General features: G+C 36.3%; 1 protein-coding gene across 1 annotated transcript; it reads left to right on the top strand.

Moving 5' to 3' along the window:
* Nucleotides 1-17327: 17327 nt before the first annotated feature.
* On the top strand, nucleotides 17328-18691 carry FSHB (follicle stimulating hormone subunit beta). Its single transcript, XM_032234215.1, has 2 exons — nucleotides 17328-17489; nucleotides 18455-18691. Exons 1-2 carry the CDS (start codon nucleotides 17328-17330, stop codon nucleotides 18689-18691), a joined length of 399 nt encoding a protein of 132 aa, XP_032090106.1.
* Nucleotides 18692-20380: the final 1689 nt, after the last annotated feature.

The following is a 20380-nucleotide window of genomic DNA, read 5'->3' as shown; positions in this document are numbered from 1 at the left end:
CTGGTATTGAATAATGTTGAAAAAATTGAATGATATTTCCTCAAGAGTTATTTCAAAATCCCAGTTTGACACCTCTTGAAGTATTTTGTTCTGCATGGTGTACGGTGATTTGTATAGAGGACAATATCATGGTGACTCAGTGTCACGCAGTGATAAAAGTTAAGGCTCATCTCAATATGAGCTCTGAAGAGCATACTCGTTCCATAACTACTTTCATAAACAACAGGTGTGCTCATTTGGCAAACAGACTGACCAGACAAAATCCAGAAGTGGCCTTTTTTTTCCTTGATTGTACAACAACAGTCCACTATGATTTCAGTTTTGGAACTCAACAAGTTAATTTATTGTATTCAAAATACAGAGAATGTATAACTTCTTTTGCTGAAAATGAAATTATAACCAATCAGTCCACTGAGTTCAGGTATGCAATAGGTAAAATATAAAATAAAGCAAAGCAAAGTAAAATAAAATAAAATAAAAATATTTGTCACTTAGTTACATAGATATGGTGACATTTGCACTTCAGAACAAACAGTTGCAAGAGAATTAATGGCTATTCTACCAATGTACCTCTAAGGGTGTGCAGTCTCTGAATGTCGCTTCAGTTTGATGAACACTCTAAAAACCAAATTACAGAATTGTTTATAACTAAATAATTTGGACACGTTGATGCATATTAAGAAAATTATCAGTGCTTATTTTGCATGAGCAAATGCCAAAGATTTCAGGGGGGGGGGGGGGACCTAAAAGATATATTATACTTTTCTCTCTGCCATGCTTCACCCGGTCCATGCAATAGCTGTAGAACAGACTAGCAGACTAGCATGTCTCCTCCACATATGTTATTGTAGCTTAAAACAACTAATAAAATAAAATAACAGGCTGTAAGATTGAAACTTTTTGCATAATGGTAGAATTCCAGAACTACTTATTAGTTGTTGACCTTTCTGGATGATTTGAAATGGAGAAGAGGATGAGTTTATGATATCCATTTCATCTTAACTGAATTAAAAATCTGGAGATAGCAATAGCAATAGCAGTTAGACTTATATACCGCTTCATAGGGCTTTCAGCCCTCTCTAAGCGGTTTTACAGAGTCAGCATATTGCCCCCAACAATCCGGGTCCTCATTTTACCCACCTCGGAAGGATGGAAGGCTGAGTCAACCCTGAGCCAGTGAGATTTGAACAGCCGAACTGCAGAACTGTAGTCAGCTGAAGTAGCCTGCAGTGCTGCATTTAACCACTGCACCACCTCGGACCCTGTTGCCCTCTGATTTGGAACTTGCCCTCCCCATCAGTAAGAGTATGACCAAAACAGAAGATGCTATAGAAAGAAGAAGCATTTTCTGAAATGTTCTAAATTTGTCCATTTAGTTTGGATTTTTTAATCATTTGTCTTCTTGGCTTCTCCTGGCTTATATGAACATATGTTGATATGACCGTCAACATGCTTCTGGCCCCATCTATTAAGCAGCGTCACCTGATTCTTGTTTGTATAGATTACCATAATTAGAATGTTACTGCAGTCAAAATAGTACTACAAGAAACCACACCAAAGACTTGGGAAGATCTTTGCTTTAGGTAATTCAGGCTGCTGAATTCATGGTATCATGCTGAACTATATATTTTGTACATTTTTCACACATGAAGCAAGTATGTCTAATCTAAGCTTCTGGGATGCCATGAAATCTCTAAGATCCCTTTTTGTTATCATAATTTCCTGCAGTTTTGGGGAAGAAATGCTAGAAATTGTAGCGAAAGCCTAGCCATAGGCTTTGCATAGTTTAAAATTCAACAAAGGATTCCCACAATTTCCCAAATCGGGATGGGGGGGAGAATCTTGTCCTCTACCTGTTGCACCATTACTCTGCCTTTCGTGGCTCTTAAATCCCTCTCCAATGTTAGGCTGGCCCTGCTGCCACCCCAAAAATTTTTATTGTTAATGGAACAAGCATTTAATGGAATAAGATCTCTTTTCCATATTGCAGCCTCTTTTTCCAATGCAGGTACTCTGACAGTCAATCATCAGAGAGCAGTCAAAACGGCTCTACCCTGCAGTATAAAAAGGTCTAACAAAATTAAAATGAAGTGTTGAACAGCAAGGAGAATGAAAATGTGTTTCACTGCAGATGGCAAAAGCTGAACTGTTCATGTATATATTTGCAGCTTGGAAACACACTGAAAAATTCTTGGAGAAAGCTAGGAATCTTTCAGGTGGAACTACACTAGTGGGAATTAGGATTGTCAGAGTCAGTGACATATGGTACATGAAGTTAAGAGTTACCTTCACTTTAAGGGCTGGTGATCATTTGATGGAGAAGCAGTCTGTGTCTGTTTCCTCTGCTATAACCAAATGGGCATGAGCCAAAAACGTGCTTTATATCATTGGTCAGATCAGTACTGAGTAACAAGCTGAAAGGTAATGTAACTCCATCCTTTTTTCCTGCTCTGAGATATTCCTGAGTTGCACTTCAGATCCATTTTCTCCAAAATGACCCTCAAAGGAAACTTGATACAATGATGTCTACTGAGGAATCTTGACATTGAATAGACAGATTGCATCAATCTTTTCTTTCTACGCATGAATGTTTATACTGTAGAATGAAAAAAAAAAGTGTAAGGAATTTTAAGTTTATGTTCTGGCCAAATAATCTAAGACATCATAGCAAAAATGACCTTTCTCTGGACACAAAAAAAACTATGACAGAGCCTTTTTTTCAAATTTGACAGGTTATACAATATTTTTATAGGACCTCAGACTCCCTAATACGCTCTTTGTCTTGTCAAAGCTTAACTCAATATGAACTGAATTCCCAAATCTAGATATTTTCATGATAAACGAAGCAGTCATATATTTATAAATTAATAAAACACTAAGGATACTGTTTAATTCTCCTTTAGTGTCAGTAAAGGCACTAAATATTATATAGTCCCTTCTGTTGAATTGGCTACTTCCAGGTTGTTCTTCTCTCACATTTCATTACCATCTGAAGTGCAGACAAGACACTTCCCTGTAGAGAGCAACATATGCTGGACGAACATCTCCCATGGAAGGAGACATTTATATTCTCATTTGAACATTAAAGACTGATTCATGGGGCTCTGTACAACTGCAAATATCATTTGTAATCAAGGCCATTTCTAGATGCATAATTTTAGTTATGGGTAATTTCATGCCTACATTTATTTGCATTTGCTGGTTCTAAATGTTTGGGTCCAGCTGCTTTGTAATCCCATTTCAATCTTGCATCATGTTGATATATTGCCTCAGAATTTTTAGAAGATTCTCAAAAAGAATCTTTTAGAATCGTTTTCACAGAAATAAGTTTGCACATTAATAAATGACATAAGAAATGAAGAAAACTAAAAGCATTCTAACATCATAATCATCTCTCCAGAGAACTTTGAAAACTGTATTTCTTAATGGCCAGGAGGGAGGAAGGAATTGCTAGAAATCTTTGACCAAACAAGTACACTGATTCAACAGGAGGGATTCCACCATATTACAACAAAGAGAGAAGGGACGAAGGCTTTGAATGTTAGAATTTGATTTTTCTTGTTCTGCAACCTGCTCAAGAGCCTTCTTTAATGAAAAAGGTAGAGTGTAAGAGGATTAAATGGGAAGGGACGGAAGGAAGGAAGGAAAGAGAGAGAAAGAGAAAGAGAAAGAGAAAGAGAGAAAGAAAGAAAGAAAGAAAGAGAGAGAGAGAGAGAGAGAGAGAGAGAGTATGGTATGTCTTGCTGAAACTAAGGGAGAGGGGAAGGATATATTAGATCTGAGTGAAAGTGCACTTATGTTGTCTCATGGTGTTGATTAATACAGGATGTGTACGTTTATTTATGAATGAAAGGCAGAAAATATAAATTGGTGTCATTTAGACTTGTGTTCATATGAAAATAGAAATCCATAGATTATTGATAAGTCACTTATGATTCACTCCAGTGAATGGTGATGATGAAAAAAATTAGAAATTAGTAAGAAAAACTATGCAACATTCCAAATCAATGTACACCAGTGGAAAGGTATGCTGTTAGATGACATGCATGGGTGGAAATAAGATCAGACAGGAAAAGCAATAGGGCCATTTGGAGCACCAAGAATGAATGACAATGCTGCCCGGTGAGTGTCTTAGAAAAATGTTTGTTTTGAATAAATACTTCAAGTGTGTCTATTCATAGGTATCCATGCAAAATGAATGAGTCAAAAAGGTATGATTGATCTGATTGTTTATGATGAAAGACTAGGGGACTCAGTGAAGAATACAAGAGTGGTGATATATTCTGATTTTAGAAATAGCTGCAATTTGGTACTGTCAGAAGTAGAAGTCGAGGAATAAATAGACATGAGAGGGAAGTGAAAATTTGAAAAAAAAGTAGAGTGAAACAAGAACCACTTTAGGAAGAGAAAGTGCAAGTCCCATAAAAGTAATAAAATATAGTTTTACCTTCCAGCAGAATGAAAAGAAAGCAGATATTAAAAGGGGGAGGATTATAAAATGTCTCTGTTCTACAGAATATAACAGAAATGTGTTGGGTTAAACCACTAGGGAACATTAAAAAATGCTTAGTGGAATTATCAATTGGAAGAGGATTGGATGTGAAAAAAGAGAACGATTGCCAATGGAAATGAAGGGGAATGAGAAAAAGTATATAAATGTAGTGAAAGGAAGAAAAAAAAATGCAGCCAAAGAGCGGGAAACACAAGATTAAAAGAAGCAGAGAACATGAAGAGTGATTTGATGGAGATAGATGTTTGTTTTGGAAATGGAAAAAAAAGACTATCCAGAGTGAATAGAATAGAATGACTAATGTAACAAAGATCACGGCAGTTGTCATTGGCAGGGGAAATGCATGAATTGCAAATTATACTTAAACAGTGAAAAACCTGATTAAGCTGCTGCTTTTATGTGCCTTGGTAGAATGTTTATTGAGAATAGAAAAGTGGATGAAGAAATATGCAAATACTGGGTGGAAGGTAGTGGGCGGTGTGCCCTGTTGAGAACTGTGTCTTTTGAAAGAAACAAAAATATTTATGGATAAGAGTACACTCCTGCCCACTTTGTTTTATAGAAAGGAAGGTTGGGCAATCACATGTCAAATAAAAGTAAGAAGAACGCAATGGGAATGGATTGTTTGAGAGATGTCTTTGGTTAAACAAGAAAAGATAAAGGCAAGAAATAATACATTAGAGTAGCCTCTGATGTAAAAAGAATACATTGATGTGGTTTGGCCATTTAGAGAGGATGAATGATGGTCAAATTGCAACACACATACATGAAAGAAGAATGTATGGTTGACAGGTAAAAAATAGAGTGACAAAATCATGGTTGGATAGTATGATAAGGGCCTCAAAATAAGATGGGAGTTAAAGAACAAAAAAATGAAACGAAAGAAACATTATATGAATGTTGGGGAAGCAACATTGGTTTGCAAGAAAGTGAAGGTATGGATACCTACAGAAAAAGATGTTGGTATAAAATAGTTTTAGCTATTTTTCTTTTTCATAAACTTTTTTTGGGTTGCAATTTATTTGTAGTATCATTCAATCAATCAGTCGGAATAGAGCCGGAAGGGTCCTTGGAGGTCTTCTAGTCCAATCCCCTGCTCAAGGAGGAGACCCTATACCATTTCAGACAGGTGGTTGTACAGCCTTTTCTTAAAAACTTCCATTGATGAGTGAAGACATTTCATTGGAAACCTTTTCTTTGCATAGTGTTCCAAAGGGAATAACCTGGTGGGTGAGTTTGTAGTTCTTTCTTTTTTTTTTTCAAACAGAATTTTAAATGTTGTACAAGCCAGTAAGACAGAGTATGTTTTTTTCCCGCTTCTCCTGCCAGAAATTGTACTTTTTCTAGCAAGTGAAAAAATGCAAATGGAACTTTGTGATCAAACCCTGCACCAAGGGAACTTGGATACATACATGCATGCATGCATGCATGCATACATGCATGCATACATGCATACATGCACACATGCACACATGCACACATGCACACATGCACACATGCACACATGCATACATATATACATATATACATACATACACACAAACACACGCATGCGTACACACACTCACATACACACACACACACCTTGATACAGGCATGTTTCAAGTTTGTAACTTGTTTGTCCTTCCCTCCCCCTGAATTGTGAGCCGCCCTGAGTCCCCTCAGGGAAAAGGGCGGCATACAAATAAAGTAAATGAAATGAAATAAATGAAATGAAGCAAAAGATATACAAAAGATAAATAGCCAGTATTTGCTGATGTGCCTGCTTGATTATAACCCTCTGTAATGACATGTACAACATGATGAGGAAAAAACTCCTAAATTTGCTTGAAGATATTTGAATATATCTTCTCTGATTAATCTTGAATACAAACACTCTCTATTGTTGCATGTAAGGATGCCCAAAGAAACCAGTGAACAAAGCATACTGAATTTAGTCCAGATCTCTCAAACATTGGTAAAAGAACAATCATTAAGACAGGTTAAAGTTTCAGCTAGGGCCATTATTTCTAGCCTACAGATTCTTCAGTCTTCTTACAATGACCACTAGATGGCACTAGTTAAAGTTGTTGATTGCAATTGTCCTAATGTTAATAGGCCTTGCAAAGCTGCTTTGGTTTGCCTTGAAAAGGAGCTTTATCTCAAAGGCAAGGAACAAAATGTTCCTTCTGAGTACCTGCAAAAGCTGGAAGAGATTTCTGCAAAGAAAAACCTTGCCTGCCTCCTTCAAGCATTGGAAAAACAACGAAGGAGGTAGACAAACTAAGCAAAGTGAACATGCCTTGAGTGGCTTCATGAAGCAGCTTTCGTGGGTTCTTCCCTTGAACCTTCATGAAGGAAAATGGCTTCTTAACATTCTGCACCGCCTTAAGAAGTAACGATAGGCACAATGTACACCAGGGGTCTCCAACCTTGGCAACTTTAAGACCTGTGGACTTCAACTCCCAGAGTTCCTCAGCCAGCAAAGCTTGAAGTCCACAAGTCTTAAAGTTGCCAAGGTTGGAGACCCCTGGTACATGACCAAACTGATATTGTGTCTTCTTTTCAGATTTTGTCAAGTATTTTACACCCATCATTTGTCTGACTCATGGATTAAGCATTGGAGACCAGACTTTTCCCCTCCTTTAGAAAGGTGATGAATAATGAATTATCATGAAGACTACTTCATGATTGTGTCGACTTAATTGATTATACCTTGTTTATGATTTCATTCTTTTTTTACCGGTTGTCATTGGTTTGTGTTTCTATGTTTAAATTGTCATTTCCTTGTATTGACCGTAAGCTGCCAAGAGTCAAATGGTTGTGTCAGGAGATGAATTCAATAAATAAACAAAATATAACTTTTAAAACTGCCCTGGCACTTCAAAGGGAAGCCCTCATACCTCACCATTATAGAAAATCCCATTTCACCATTACAAAAAGTACTCTAACAAAACAGTCACAAAAGAGAAAGAATTGAATATTTATCAAATCCCCGATTTCCAATAATGTCTCCTTTACAAAATCCTCAAGCTCTGGTGAATCACCACCAAATCCTCTCTTGTCTTTACCTGGGAGTAGAATTCAAAACCACGAGAGCTATTTGGTTATTGTATCTTAGATTTTCTGTACTTTCTTAGAATAATGAAAACAAGAGTAGGATTTTTCAGAAATATTTAAAGTTTATTCCTGGCAAATAACGACAGCAAAATGGTGTGGTTTAAACATTTTAATAAAATGAAAATTCAGATCATGCAAATGTACTTTATAGATACCAACCACAGAAATGAACATTATATCCTGATGTTATAATTATAGTACGTGCATGAAGTGGACATCTTCCAGAAAGGGAATGTCAAACAACACAGCAATTATTTCATTTAACCTCTTTGCAGCTAGAGATGAAGATATGTTATTACCTACTATGTTTGCCTGTTTTTTTTTAATCCAAAAAATACTGAACGACTTTAGACCTGTTGCTCTAACATCTGTAGTTATGAACATCTTTGAAAGGCTAATGCTGGCCCACCTGAAAACCATCCCGGATCTGCTGTTAGACCCCTTGCAATTTGCCTACCGAGCAAATAGATCAACAGATGATGCTGTTAATATGACTCTGCACTACATCCTACAACATCTTGAATTTCTAAAGACCTATGCAAGGTTCTTCTTTGTAGACTTCAGCTCAGCATTCGATACCATCATTCCAGACAGTCTTCTAACTAAACTAAATCAGCCAACTGTACCTGATCACACTTGTAAATGGGTCATAAGCTTCCTTATAGACAGGAAGCAGCAGGTGAATCTAGACAAAATCACCTCAGATACCTGTGCAATTAGCCCAGGAGCCCCCCAAAGTTGGGTGCTCTCTCCACTTTTCTTCTCTCTATATACCAATGACTGCATCTCAAAAGATCCCTCTGTTAAAGTACTGAAGTTTGCAGATCATACAACAGTGATTGGTCTCATTCAAGACAACGATGAATCTGCATACAGACAGGAGGTTGAACAACTAGCCTTGTGGTGCAACCAGAACAATCTTGAACTAAATACACTCAAAACTGTAGAAATGGTGGTAGTTTTAGGATAAACCCTCCTATACTACCACCTCTTACAATACTATAAAAGACAGTACCAACACTAGAGTCCTTCAAGTTTCTAAGTTCTATCATATCTCAAGACTTGCAATGGACACCTAAAATCAAAAACATAATAAAACAAGCACAACAAAGAATATTCTTCCTGCGCCAACTCAGAAAGCTCACACTGCCCAAAGAGCTGCTGATTCAGTTCTACAGAGGAATTATTGAGTCTGTCATCTGCAGCTCTATAACTGTCTGGTTTGGCTCTGCAACCAAACATAACAGACAAATACTTCAACAGATAATTAGAACTGCAGAAAAAACAATTGCTACCAACCTGCCTTCCATCGAGGACCTGTATACTGCATGAGTCAAAAAGAGGGCTGTGAAAATATCTCACATCCTAGGCATAAATTGTTTCAACTTCTACCCTCAAAATGACGCTTAGGGCTCTGCATACCAGAACAAGATACAAGGACAGTTTTTTATTCAAATGCTATCACTCTGCTAATCAACTAATTCTCACAACACTTTTCAATTATCTACTAAGACTGTATTGCTATTTTTCTTCTCATCCCTCCTATTACCTATATCTTCTCAATTATGGCTATATCCATATTGCTTGTATCTTTACAATTTATATTGTTGTATTGTTTCCTGGTGTGATTTGATTGCTTAGTAGTATCCTATGACTATCACTAAGTGTTGTATCTTATGATTCTTGGTGAATGTTTTTTTTTTAATGTACACTGAGAGCATGTGCACCAATATTTGGCCAATAAAGAATTCTATTCTATTTAGGAAAGGATATTTCATGTAGCAAACATAAATCACAAAATAGAACCTTTCCTGTCCCTGGTTGCCAGGAAATATCTCCCTTCTAGAATGTTACCCATTTTATGGACCTTCAAAGCAGAGGGGGATTGCCACTGGTTCGGCCTGGATTGGGTGGACCGGTAGTAGTGGTGGTGGGAGGCTCAACTGCCTGAATGCTTCTGCGCATGTGCAGAAGCATTGCGCGCAGAAACACACCTGAACCGGAAGTTTAAAAAATGGCAATCCACCACTGCTTCAAAGATATGTTATCTCCATTCATACAGTGGTGGCATACTCTTACCTTGCCTCATAGCAGCAATAGTTTTGGTAGACCTAACAAGTTTGAACACAGTAGGCTATGTTCTGTAGTCAGCCACCAGGTGGCAGTAATAATACATTTAGGCCACTATATATGGTCCAGGGCTAAAAATTCTGCAGGTGATGCCATAGTTTCCTCCGAAAATACAATAGAAACCCAAACATCTCCTCACTCAAGGTTGTCTGACATTTAGGATGATTTTTTTTCTCAGTGAAAATACAGCACAATTAAATCAACATAGGGAAAATTCCACTCATTGTCCAAATACAGCCACAGTGGAGTTCTTTCTAAGCACACCCTTTGTCTGATACTCCTGACAGATGCAATGAAAATAATTGATCAGGGAAATCAGATTTTCCCCCAAAGTCTGAGGGATTTAGCAGTACAATCTATTTTCAAACCTTCTATCTCTCAGGGTATATTCGAGAGCAATTTGCTGATGGGGAAAGAATTGCTTTCTGCCCTCTACAATACAGTTAAGGTCCCTACAACCTTTTCCCTATGCAGTAATTGATCTTCAAAAAGAGCCACCATTGAACTTGAGATGTGTCCTTACCAACTGATAAAGTGGTATTGCCAATGGTGTTGCTCAACCCTTTAGCAAAAGGCATTCTCCTTTACCTAAGTGATCCTGGACAACAACAGAGCCTTTCTATGCCACTCTGAACTGGAACCATGAATCAAGACGGGCTCCCAAATAATGCACCAGATCTGTTTGAAGCATCACAAACCCATTCAGAAACAAAAATTAAAATTCCAGATGGTCCCAAAATTCACAGCTATTCAGTCTTACAAGATTTGAATCTGAGTTTTTTTGTCCCTCTTCCAGGTTCCCGACACCAAAACAGGAGCATCAATTAGAGGAATGAAATATACAACTGGTAGTATCTCAATTCATGCCAATGGATTACCTCACCCAGAAACTCATGTAAATGTCAAACAAGAGAGGAAACAAACCCCTTGAATGTTATAATTGGAAATTAGTCTCTGTGTTAGGCAAGAATTATGTTCTATGGCTAGTTTCTTTTCCTTTTCACAGTCAGTGCTCAGCCCACCAACACTAAAGAAACCAGCTTGTTTGCTTGCACAAAAAATGGAATAGGGGTTTTCTCCTGGAATTATTACCATATGCACAGTAAAGGAGGTTCTTCTTTTGTCATTTTTGGTAGGAAATAAGCCATTTAGGCATGGATGTCTTACACAATCTGTGAAGATAAAATGATGACAAAACATGTATTCCAGTGCAAAGCCTAACGTTTCTCTACTGGGTGTTCCAAAAACCATTTTCATCATGATGTCACAACATGCTTTTTTTTTTCCTCGTAAAATGTGTTTTTATTTTCCATTTTTCATTTTACAGTCACATATATACTGTGCATAACCGGGGACGTACAACATTAAACAATAAACACAGCAATTCCTCTTGTCAACAATACCCCCCAAAATAGAAACCCACTATACCTCTTCAACCCTCCATACACCTCTTTCTTTCGCCCCCACTCCAACTTTCCATCTTCCCTCCATCATTCCCCTCTACCCTACTTCCCCTCCCGCTCTACCACTCCTCTCTCCCAGTCCACTCCCTCCCTTCCTTCTCACCTTCCCTCCAATCCTCTCTCCGACAACATGTTTTTGTCAGTTACTCCCCCTCCCTGTCCCAGCTCTTCTTCATTTATGGGATCTAGGAAGTGGCCTATTTCAAGAATAATTTCTTTACTTAAATCCGATTAGCACAGTTGCTGATGTGATTCCAGCATCAAATTATAAAATCAGTTTACTTACATGAGAATTTCAATATATTGTGCTAGTTTAGTTAGATCTGACTTTTAGTTGTTCTTGGTTTTTTTAGATGTTTTATAATTTTATTCTGCTACCTTGTATAATATATTGTTATATTTTATAATGTTCTTTTTAATATTGTTTTTAGGATTGCCAACATGATCGCCAACGTCCGATGATAGATATGGCACAAGAATAAGAATATTATTTTTACTAATTAATTCTATTAAAAAATGTTTTACAGAATAAAAGCACTGCAGATTTATAAAAAAGAAAAATGATAAGCAATTTAGGAAAAAGACAAGAAAAAAGAAGGGATGGAAGGAGGGAGGGCTTCCATTCTTCTTTAATAACACAAATGCATTTATATTTTATCCTCTCTCTTTAAATCTACATCATAGCAATAGCACTTATCACTTAGACTTATAGAGTGTCTTATATATCTGCTTGATAGTGCTTTTACAACCCTCTCTAAGCAGTTTACAGTGTCAGCATATTGCCCCCAACAATCTGAGTCTTCATGGCTCCTTTTCCCCACATATTCTAACCTTTGTAATCACCAAACCCATAAATCATAACTTCATTTTTTCCATTTTCAGTAAAAAGTTCAAAAAGGGTTTCCAGTCACTCACAAAAATATTGTCTTGTAACTAACAAATAATTTTGCAACTCTTGCAGAATATTTTACAATATTTCAATAACATATTTATTTATATATTATATTGTAACATATGTGTCTTGTATATTGCCCTGAGTCTTTAGGATAATGGGCAGCTTATACATTATTTCAACGAATATATTAAATAATACGTCACAACCTCATGATCACTCACCAAGGTCAAAGAAACACAAAAAGAGGAAGGAGAGTCACTTTTTCGCCTGTCCTACCTTTTGTCACCATTTATGGTTTGAGATTGAACATGCATAGCGGAGAAGCTTTTACAGCTATGTGTTGTTGAATCCACAACAGAACAGTGCTGTGTAAGATACAAGAAAATGTCTAGATATAAATCTACTGCAGGAATTTATTCTCCACATAGATGATTTATACAGCAACTAATATGTCACATTTTAGTTTCAACTATCCTGTTTACCTGAAAATAAGACCTCCCCAGATAATAAGCCCAATTGCGCTTTTGAGCACATGCGCTAAAATTAAGCCCTCCCCTAAAAATAAGCCCCGAAAATATTGCAACACAGCAGCAGCCATGAGGTAACCATGCTCGCTGCCTCCTCCACCTCAAAAGTAATAAGACCTCTTCAAAAATAAGGCCAAGAGCTTATTTCAGGGGTCAAAAAAAATAAGATCCTATCTTATTTTGGGGAAAACATGGTAGGTGTCACCGCTCTGGGTTGCAAATATCCCAATAATCATAAGGTAGCAGCAAAAATTAAAGATTTCTATCTCTTTCCTGTTATTTGGTGAATAAGCAGAGTTTTGCATTCCAAACAACTCCCACATAGGATACCTGAACAGAGCAGGTGATTTGGCTAAACCTACCCAGTGATCTTCTCTTTCTAAAGTACATTCTACCATTCTAAGAGCCGAGGTGGGGCAGTGGTTAGGGTGCAGTACTGCAGGCCACTTCAGCTGACTGTTATCTGCAGTTCAGCGGTTCTAATCTCACCGCCTCAAGGTTGACTCAGCCTTCCATCCTTCCAAGGTGGGTGAAATGAGGACCCAGACTATGGGGGCAATATGCTGACTCTGTAAACTGCTTAGAGAGGGCTGAAAGCCCTATGAAGTGGTATATAAGTCTAACTGCTATTGCTATTGCTATTGCTACTTATTCTATCAACCTGTTTTTTTAACATAAAGCTCTAAATCTAGACTATTTTTTTTTCCAGTCTTATCTACCACGTGGCAATTTAATATCCTTTTTTTTTCAAAATCCACATGAGTGCCCTGTTCCACATTTTCAATGAAGGAAAGCTTTCAGATATAGGCACTATTCAATTTACCAGAAATAGGGTACTTCATTTTACAAGATCTAAAACATGAAACATTGTTACAGTCCTAAATCTCTAAGGCCTTAAAATAAATCCCTGAATACTTGGTTTATTATATTCAAAGGCATTAGAGCTAATATAAAGCTTGGGGGGAAATAGGAAAGGTATTTCACTTTATTGTATCAAACCTAACGTTTATGTTGTTGTAATGACAAGTATCATGCTATCATACATATTGAGATTTAAGTTGAGTGTCAAATATTATACCTGCTACCCCAGCCTTTTTTTACCACTTCAGAATAACCGTAGGACTGCTTATTTTCTGTAATTCAAAAACCAGAATTGAAATAAAAACAAGCCTGAAATTGGACAGCTGCAGGTCATGTACTTTTGAAATAGCATCATTATGGGTAGGAGAACTAAAGTACTATATTGAATGTTCACAGTTAGTGCCAAAGTTGAATTAGGAAATGTAGCCTATACAGAATAATTTTGTTAAAAGATGAAAATAGTTTACCAAGTATTGGCATCGGCTGTTCAGCAGCTGTTTTGTAAAACACATATTATATTGAATGTTTCTCACCGCACATATTTCTGCCCCTTTTTTTTTATTTCCTAAATCACTATCCAAAAGTTTCTAAAAGTGCTCTAGGCTTCAAACCTATTTGGGTTATCAATAGACCAAATTTTTTCATTGTTATAAAATTAGATGCTATAGCATCAAATCACAGACAGAAAAAAAAATACTAGCAGTAGCTTTGAATGTAGACATTGGATTTTAAATTAGATTCATGTTTTAAATTGGATTCATGTTTTAACTGGTACCTTTAAATAAATAATTTTTACCTAAGATTTTTCACTTTTTTCATTACTGAATTGAAGGTCTATTTGCTTCCTTGTGGTTTGCAGATATACAAAATTATGGTAGTTAGCCAAGTTTTCTATAGAGTTTTATGCTTCTTCTACTCTCCAGATCCTAAGGCCAGTTTAATTGCTAGAGGTTCCTTATACCATATGGGATAATCTTATCCTGAGGAATTCAATTTTCTGGAATAATATGTGCTAAGTATGTGTAATTACCACAGCATATAGCAGAATGGGTCTCAGAGTACTATCTGAAATGTCTATTTAAATGAAACAATTGAGAAGATTCAGAGGGTTTCAAGATAGGCCTTCCTTCACTTTTCAAAAAGGAACCAGAGCACCCCAAATCCATGAAGTTGCTTGTGCAAAATGGGGACTGTGAGCTCCTATGTTTATAAAAGAGAAATCAGGAAACAATAATTTTTCAATGATTACTGACTCTTGAACAGATCTCCCTCTGGAATAGATATCAACTGCCGGTGATCACTGAACTTTTGGGGTGTTTGCGAAATGTATGTTGTGAAATGTTCATTAAACTGGATCTCTTTGGGGCTCACCATTTCTTCAGATTGTGTACCGAGGAAGATTAACTTTCTCTTAAGATTTTTGCTGATGAAATTCCACAAAGTAAACTTTAAAAGGGATAGATCTGCCCAACTGAAATTTGGCTCCAGAGTTCAGGTCAATGGGGCAGTTATGATGAGGTGGTACCTGATCAATCCCTTGCTCACTGAAGATATCTGCAAAGTGGGGTATGTTTAGTTTCCAAAAGAAAGTGGAGGTATCAAACTATTGACAAATATCTAGAAATACAACCAGATCAAATATGTTCTCTGTTAAAAATGGGGGCAAGACACAGGCCATTATATATATTAATGAATTGAAACTTAATATTATCCCAACTGAATATTAGGAGAAATTTTCCTGTGCTAAGCAATGGATCTGTTGAGGGATGAAATATTTTGCCTAGAATAGGGATGGATCTCAGTATGGTTCCAAATTGTCATAGCATATGGGAATGAGCTTGGGAGACAAGAGGAAAAACCACAGACTGGACAATGGCATGCAAAAGATGGCTTAGCCCACAGAAGAAAGATTATGTAGAAAACATTTTAGAAAAGATATTCCCTAGTATTCCAGCGTGTAAAAGGAAGGGGGGAGAGGAATTACAGTATTTCAGTCCTGTAAAAATATTTATAGTCTAACAATAAAGCTAGAGCTAGCATTCTTGGTTGTGCTTCTTGTCTAGTCAAACTCACAAAGCTAACACAAACTTGGACGGCTACTTCTCAAAATTGATTTAGAAAAAAAAATCTGGGCAAGGTGTTGGAATAAATAACCCTTAAAGTCGATCAAAATCATATGTTCTGGATTCTATCCCTTCTTTTCTATTTATCTTTGCCTTTTGTTTTGCTGTTTGAATCTGGGATTTGCTGAATAGTTCATATTTGGATCCTATTTCTGCTCAATCTCAAAAAGTCTGTCTTTTATATGTTATGTGTGTTCAAGAACTTTGACTTCCTCATAACTCCAGTTGCTTTCCTGCTTAGCACAGTCAATTGGGATAAGACAGTTCCATGTAGCACATTACAGATTACAGCAGTTTAGGTCGAGAACTGTATGGATTTCATTTGAAACCATAACTCTGGTCCAAATTATCCTAGTTTAACCTCAGGATTTTTTTTTCTAGATAGTTCATCCAAATGGATACACTATCGAATAGAGGATTTAAAATTTGGATTTTTAAAATAATAACAATCCATCCTAAAGCATTCAGGAGGAAAAGGAAAGACAACATCTGCATAGTAGCTAAGAAAACAATGCTTGTAATTGATATAATTTTCACTTTTCTATTAGTGTATAATATATTTTTGTTCATTGAGCTTCACAGTTTTCTTCGTAGAACCTGGCACATATCACAAAGGCCACCTTGGGGGAAGGTACTCGATATATAAAGTCACAACCCCTGGTATGCCCAAATATGGGAGGAAGGTCACACTTCCATTCTCTGTCCTTTGGCTCGTCACAAGAGACCATCCAGACAGAAACCCAATATTTTTATTTTTATTTTTTTACACACACATACTCGAATTACATTATATATCTATCTCTATCTCTATCTCTATCTCTATCTCTATCTCTATCTCTATCTCTATCTCTATCTCTATCTCTATCTCTATCTCTATCTCTATCTATCGATATCGATATCTATCTATCTATCTATCTATCTATCTATCTATCTATCTATATCTATATCTATATCTATATCTATATCTATATCTATATCTATATCTATATCTATCTATCTATCTATCTATCTATCTATCTATCTATCTATCTATCTATCTATCTATATATATATATATATATATATATATATATATATATATCCTGTCATGTTTTCTGGCAGCCTTTATTTTTACTGGTAATTTGCATGACAGCAATAATGTTCATGGTGTTCTTTTTACAAGGTTTTTCTTGGTGTCTGGCTCTAAGTTCATGCTCTTTCACTGGGATTAAACATAATGTCAGCTGTCTAATACCCTGTAAATCCTTCAGGTGTCAGTTACTTCTGATTTTGTATAAAAAGGACATTGGAGTCTTTCTGCTTTCAGAAGTTAATTGCAGCAACTAATTCCAGCAACTCTAGGACAGGTAATTTTTCATCAGATTCTTAATTTACATTGTATGGCAAATGACAAACTCTTTATAAAAGTGTATGCTTTTTAAGAAAATACTAATAGTAATAATATTTTCTGTCTCTTTTGCTAACTATATTCTTTAAAAAAATAATGTTAGGAATAAAAAGGTTGTTCATCTATTACTATTTTTAATTATTCCGCTGTTAAATGGTCTTCTCTTTCCTACATACAGTATCAACAAAATACTGAATGGATCACTTGTTATATAACTATAACTCTAAAATAATTTTCCTGCTCAAACATGGTAATTGACTGTTTCTAGAGGATTCTAGAAAAGTGCACTCCTCTGTTTAAGGGTTCCTAAATTCTTGGATTTGAATTACAGGATGAAGGCAACCACTCTCTGTGCTTTGTTATTTTTTTGCTGGAAAATGATTTATTGTCATTCCTGCGAGCTATCCAACATTACAATAGCTGTGGAGAAGGAAGAATGTGGCTTTTGCATCCTGGTGAATGCAACCTGGTGCTCTGGTTACTGCTTCACGAGGGTAAGAATACAGAAAGGTTGGGGGGGGGAAGGGGATCTTAAAAGAACTAAATTACTTCTCAAATACTATAGATATAAGCCATACTTCACAATTCTGACAATGTTTTCTGTCAAGTTCAGAAAATGATGATATGATTTTAAGATCCATGCAATATTAGTCCAGTGGAAAATCCTTTTGAATAGATATCTCCACAGAGCAATTCTATGCATTTTATTCGGAAAGAATGCCATTTCAAGCATGGACAAAATTGCCACATCAAATCTTAGCTCAAGTTTCTGGAAATAATTTTCATGAATATCGGTAGAGATTAATGTTGAAATAAAAATTCTAACAGCCAAGAGCCTAGAGAGATATTCCTTGTTTGTGTAGTTCTGAATGATGTAGCATTTATGACTGATTTCTTAGTGTAAGAATGCTTCTGGGACTGCTAATTCCTTGTTGAAGATCTATTTTATGAAACAGAAGATAAAAAAAGAATACTTATAAATTTATCACATGCCAATATAAATATATTTCTTATCTGAGGCAAGTGATGGAGATCAGTAGTTTCTTGAATTCTATTGACTTACTAGCATGAAATAGCTGAACTTCAAGAAAATGTAGATTCTAGCTGGAATAAACGAATAAGCAAAGTATTGCTTTTTTTGGAAAATGCTTTAATTTTTGTTATTATTTTAATTGTTCAATTTCAGGAGTTGCATGTTTTCCTACGGTGCAATTTCCATACCGTGTTGCCTCCTAGATACAGAACTGGAGCAAACAGCCTTGTAACAAATATTTTTATTTAATAGTTTATTGCAGACCCTAAAATGTGACTTAGATCTGATTTAACAAATTGTGAATATTTCATAATATGGTAAACTTGCTTAACGTTGGATTTAGATCTGTTCCTACAGTAACAACATGTTGGGATTTGCTACTTCAGAAAGGCTAATAACTTTTCTTTTGTTTTCTCCCATAATTAGGATCGAGCTAATACGATCCTTCCACAGAAACATGTCCAGAATGTCTGCACTTTCAAGTCAATAGTATATGAGACTGTAAAGATCCCTGGTTGTGCTGATCACGCAGAATCCTTTTATTCCTACCCAGTTGCGACAGGATGTCACTGCAACACCTGCGACACAGACATTACCGACTGCACCCGGAGAGGCTTGGAGCCAAATTATTGTTCCTACGGCCAGCCTCGGATCATGGAGTGAGGCTTCAAAATGTTATATGTAATGTTTGCTTTGTGAAAAACATTGTCAACAACAAAAGCCTGTAAAGAATATATTTGAAATGATAAAGCATTAAGCCAACCCATCCACTTTATATCCAAATTGTTACTGCAATGTTGAATGGTCTTTAAAGGTCATATCCTCCAAGTTTAAGCAGAACCATCTTTCTTCCAATTCTGAATTTTTTCCCTCCCACTTCCAATAGAATAGAATAGAATAGGACCTTTTAGATCTTGAGCCCCATGCTCAAGTATAAGAATCTATACCATCTCAGACAAGTGACTATCCACTCTCTTCTTAAAAACGTCCAGTATTGGAGCATTTACAATTTCTGACGGCAAGTTGTTCCTTACAATTAAGTTTTAAAAGGATTCTCTATGAATTTTTCAATGTGCACTGAATATGTCCATTGATTTGTTTCAGACACTTGGTATATAACCTATTCAATGTATATTTAGATCTGTCTCTGTAAATAAATATTTCTTTGAAATAATAAACATTTTGTTTTGTTGCACTTAACTTATGTGATTCTTTTTTAAAAAAAACGTGAAAGCTAGTAGCAAAACATCTGATCATGCATTTCTAAAACAATTTTCTCCTGCTGTAGAATCTAACAAACCGTTTCTAAAAAGTCAAGACTTGTTCATTCATAATTTTCCCCTTTCCTGTGTCTACTTTTGTATGGTGAATGCCAACCTGTCATGACATAAATTGATACCTGATAGATCAGACTCTTCTGCCTGGGGCTCTGTACTTTTTTATGACTTTCTATAGAAATCACAGAGGATGTATTCTTATGGTTACAGATCGCAAATGCCTAGGACATCCTAGGGTAAATTAATTATTTGGGTTTTTCCTCTCAAGGTCAGAAAAAAAAGCTCCAATCTTAAAAAATGAAATATGGTTTCATTACCTTGCCAACTTCTCTTACAAATGCATCAGAAATGTGATAAGGTAGAGATTTTTAAATTTAATTCTATGTATTAATGCAATTTAGAGCCTAAGAAACTATAAATGACTCTGGGCAGCTTATGCTACACAAAAAGCAAAAAGAATAAAAAGAGGAAACAGTACATGCACCCAGAAGACAAACTTTCTACAATAACATCAAGTCCAACAAGGATCAAGCGCCCTTCTGCACTAAGGCCTGGGAGAACAGCCACATTTACAATGATTTCCGGACCGCCATCAGGATGGGATCAGGGGGGGGGAGGGGAGGATGCACACATAGAAGACCCATGGAGAAGGCACACTTCCTATGTCACAATAGATGTCACCATGTAATTAAAGGCATCCAAAGCACATGTCTGTTTTCACTGAACAAGCATAAACATTTGAAGAAGGTGATCGCTTAAATGAATATGCAAGGAACTCCTTTAAAGATGATAACTAGTACCTTGAATTGTAAGGACTCTGGTGCAAAGTGGTTAGAATGCAGTATTGCAGGCAAATTCTGCCTACAGTCTGGAGTTTGATCCTAAACAGCTCAAGATTGAGTCAGCCTTCCATCCTTTTGAGGTCAGTAAGAGGAGGGAGCAATATGCTGATATTATAAATTAACCAGAGTGCTATAAAGCACTGTGATGAGATATATACGTCTGCTAGTGCAATTGCTGCCCAGAAGTCAACCAATGCACTCACGAAGGTCACATGTGAGGTCACATAAGCATA

This window comes from Thamnophis elegans, chromosome 1 (assembly GCF_009769535.1).
Source record: "Thamnophis elegans isolate rThaEle1 chromosome 1, rThaEle1.pri, whole genome shotgun sequence".
Classification (NCBI taxonomy): domain Eukaryota; kingdom Metazoa; phylum Chordata; class Lepidosauria; order Squamata; family Colubridae; genus Thamnophis; species Thamnophis elegans.
The sequence above is the reverse complement of the archived record's forward strand: the minus strand, read 5'-3'. Positions and strand labels throughout refer to the sequence as shown.